The 2,503-nt window shown below is 45.6% G+C and overlaps 1 protein-coding gene across 1 annotated transcript; it reads left to right on the forward strand.

Moving 5' to 3' along the window:
* The first annotated feature begins 1,086 nt into the window (after positions 1-1,086).
* On the forward strand, positions 1,087-2,135 carry LOC125517161 (uncharacterized). The gene is made up of 3 exons (XM_048682348.1): positions 1,087-1,328; positions 1,415-1,557; positions 1,641-2,135. Exons 1-3 carry the CDS (start codon positions 1,180-1,182, stop codon positions 1,706-1,708), a joined length of 360 nt encoding a protein of 119 aa, XP_048538305.1. The 5' UTR covers positions 1,087-1,179; the 3' UTR covers positions 1,709-2,135.
* Positions 2,136-2,503: the final 368 nt, after the last annotated feature.

A 2,503-nucleotide genomic window follows, 5' to 3' on the forward strand; every position in this document is an offset into this window, starting at 1 on the left:
ACACATCAAGGAGAAACCGAGGACGGTTCCCTATCAAGTTGGGGGGGGGGGTGATGAGGGGAGGATATCTATTACTCCTGTTATTTCACCACATCCTGATATTCTGAAGTTTGGATCCTTTTTATTTATAGTTCCTCCTACGGATGAGATGAAGCCTAATTTTAGAACACCACGAGTGTGTTTCGGCATGTCGAAATAGGAGTGGCTCAGAATAATTGGTTATCCAGTTTTTGTTTAATTTATTAGGCTGAACATTGCTTTATATCCAGGCCATGTCATGGGTCATAAAGTTTTATTTTTAATTGTGTTATTTTAACTCGGTTGGGCCTATCCAATCTGAATAGTTTTTGATTTAGGGCTTACCTATATAAGCTGACAGCCGGCCATTGTAATAGGGAGTTGAATTTTCTGAGTTAAGAATAGACAGGAAAAATGTCCCAAGTCGGGGACGTCAATATATATCGCTTGTTGTTTTGCTTGCTGATTCGTAAGAATCTGTTCTGTTGTTTGTGGAGTAGATCTAATTTGCTCAACAATCAAAATTATCTACTGATTCTATGGTTCACCGTGAAAGATTGGGCCAAAAACCTTAGGATCCCTCTACTTGATCCTTATCAGGCAGGGCAGAAAATCTAATTTTCTGCACGGACTACCGGACTAATATTTTTTTATGATTGGGCATGTAAAAACTATAGCATACTTGTCTTTTTTTCTTTTGTGATCGGGCATGTAGTCCGGTCCTGCTGTGATCCAGCGCTCGTATGATTCAGCGGCATATGGATCAAACTTTGTTTGAATTTCAAATTGTCATTTACTAACGGCCATATACATGGTGTCGAAGCAAATTTATGTCAGCGTTGGAGATGCCCTAATGACTTTTTAGAATCCTTTAAGCATCCTAGAAAATTCTCAAGGATGAGAGAGAGAGCCTATCCGATCGAGCAACACGTACGAATTCTAGAGAACTCTCATATCCTACCCGATCGTATGATCAGCCCGTCGCCATCCCTGTCCCTTTCCTTGCTCTGCAATGGGTTTCTACGTGTGCGGCCACGACGCGCCTCCGGGCCTTTCCAGACGCGCGCCATCGCATAGGCGACGGCACCACTGCCTATAACTAAGCTCTCTCGCCAGGCCAACTCCGGGGAGGCATCGTCGCCGGACGAGCTATTTTCTCTCATGCACTCGCTCAGGCTGTCCAGTGGCACCAGCACGGGACTCGGCCGGTTCGCCTCCGCGACGTCGGTCGCCGCAGCTCGCGGAGGGAGGAGCGTGTCCGCCGCGCCGGGCATGGAGCACCCCCGCGACGACACGCACAACACCAAGGAGTATATTACTTGGTTGATCACGTACGGGTAATTTTCCCTTGCAAATTGCATGCCGTTTTATTGGGTTGGCTGGTTGGTCCGTGTAGGGACGTGACGAGCCACCCGTTCGGGGTGGCCTACTCCACGAGGTCGGACGAGGAAGGCTTCGGCGGGGTGTACGCGAGGGACGACGACCGGCCGGCGTTCAGCCGTCCAACTGCCGAGGCGCATCCGACCCATCCTCCTCCTGGTATACTTTTTGTTTGCTTTTTATATGGAGTTATTAACTGTGTTTTGCCTAATAATAACTGATCGAGTTGGGTTTTTCTTCAGACCATGGCACCTCGCAGGTGAAGGAGGAGAAGGCGCGCCATCTCAAGGACGACAAGCACGCCACCTAGCTTCATAACTACTCCCTCTATTCTATAATATAAAAGCGTTTTTTACACTACTGATAGTAGTGATATAAAACGTCTTATATTCGTTTACCGAGGTAGTACGTGTGTGTTTGCTTCATCGCCGTGTCTAGTTTTAAGTTTGCCATTAGATGGCTCGAACTGCTTCTGAGGTTTGAAGCGAGCGATGTAAAGCCATGTTTTAAGGAGTTTATCATGTAAAATATCAAGGCATGCTTCCGTGCCTTGCTATCTAGGTTATGCGTGCACCTAGCATGAGCGGTAAAATTAAGAGATGAGTTGTTGAAGTGATAGTGCCCTGTGGGCGTGGGAGCTAGAGTTCTTCTTTGGGCCGGTTTAGTAAGTCGGTTGTAGTGATGTCTTACGTAAAGGACTCGAGTCTCCTTGTAAAAAAAGAGAATGTTATCCGAAAGTCCTACCGTGAGCTCGAGCTCACATGATCTAAGATGAACAGTAAAAGTCTAAGATGAACAGTAAAAGTCTAAAACATGCGTGTGGACACTATTTTTGTTTGTGTGTTCTCCGTCCATGTGTCATCAGACGGTCAGCCATCACTCTCCTTGAATAATTGACAAAGCAAACTTCTGAAAAATAAAATAAAGGAACAATATAAAGAAAGATAGGGAGAAAAAGGTAAAAGGCGTGTGTCAGCTGCTCTGCTCAATGGGCCATCACAGCAATAACTAGATGATGCCCACCCATGGTTGCAGGAATCTTGCTAAAAGAAATGCACAAATGGTTGCTACAAGAACATCGAAAACTAATGAAAAGAGAAATGTA

This window comes from Triticum urartu, chromosome 6A (assembly GCF_056163025.1).
Source record: "Triticum urartu cultivar PI428250 chromosome 6A, HENAU_Tu73, whole genome shotgun sequence".
NCBI lineage: Eukaryota > Viridiplantae > Streptophyta > Magnoliopsida > Poales > Poaceae > Triticum > Triticum urartu.

What these genes read in the sequence shown, in the direction of transcription:
- LOC125517161 (XM_048682348.1), top strand. Translation starts at nt 1,180, where the DNA reads ATGCACTCGCTCAGGCTGTCCAGTGGCACCAGCACGGGACTCGGCCGG. An exon ending in GACACGCACAACACCAAGGA is followed by an intron (nt 1,329 to 1,414) that starts GTATATTACTTG and finishes TGGTCCGTGTAG; the next exon opens with GGACGTGACGAGCCACCCGT. An exon ending in TCCGACCCATCCTCCTCCTG is followed by an intron (nt 1,558 to 1,640) that starts GTATACTTTTTG and finishes GTTTTTCTTCAG; the next exon opens with ACCATGGCACCTCGCAGGTG.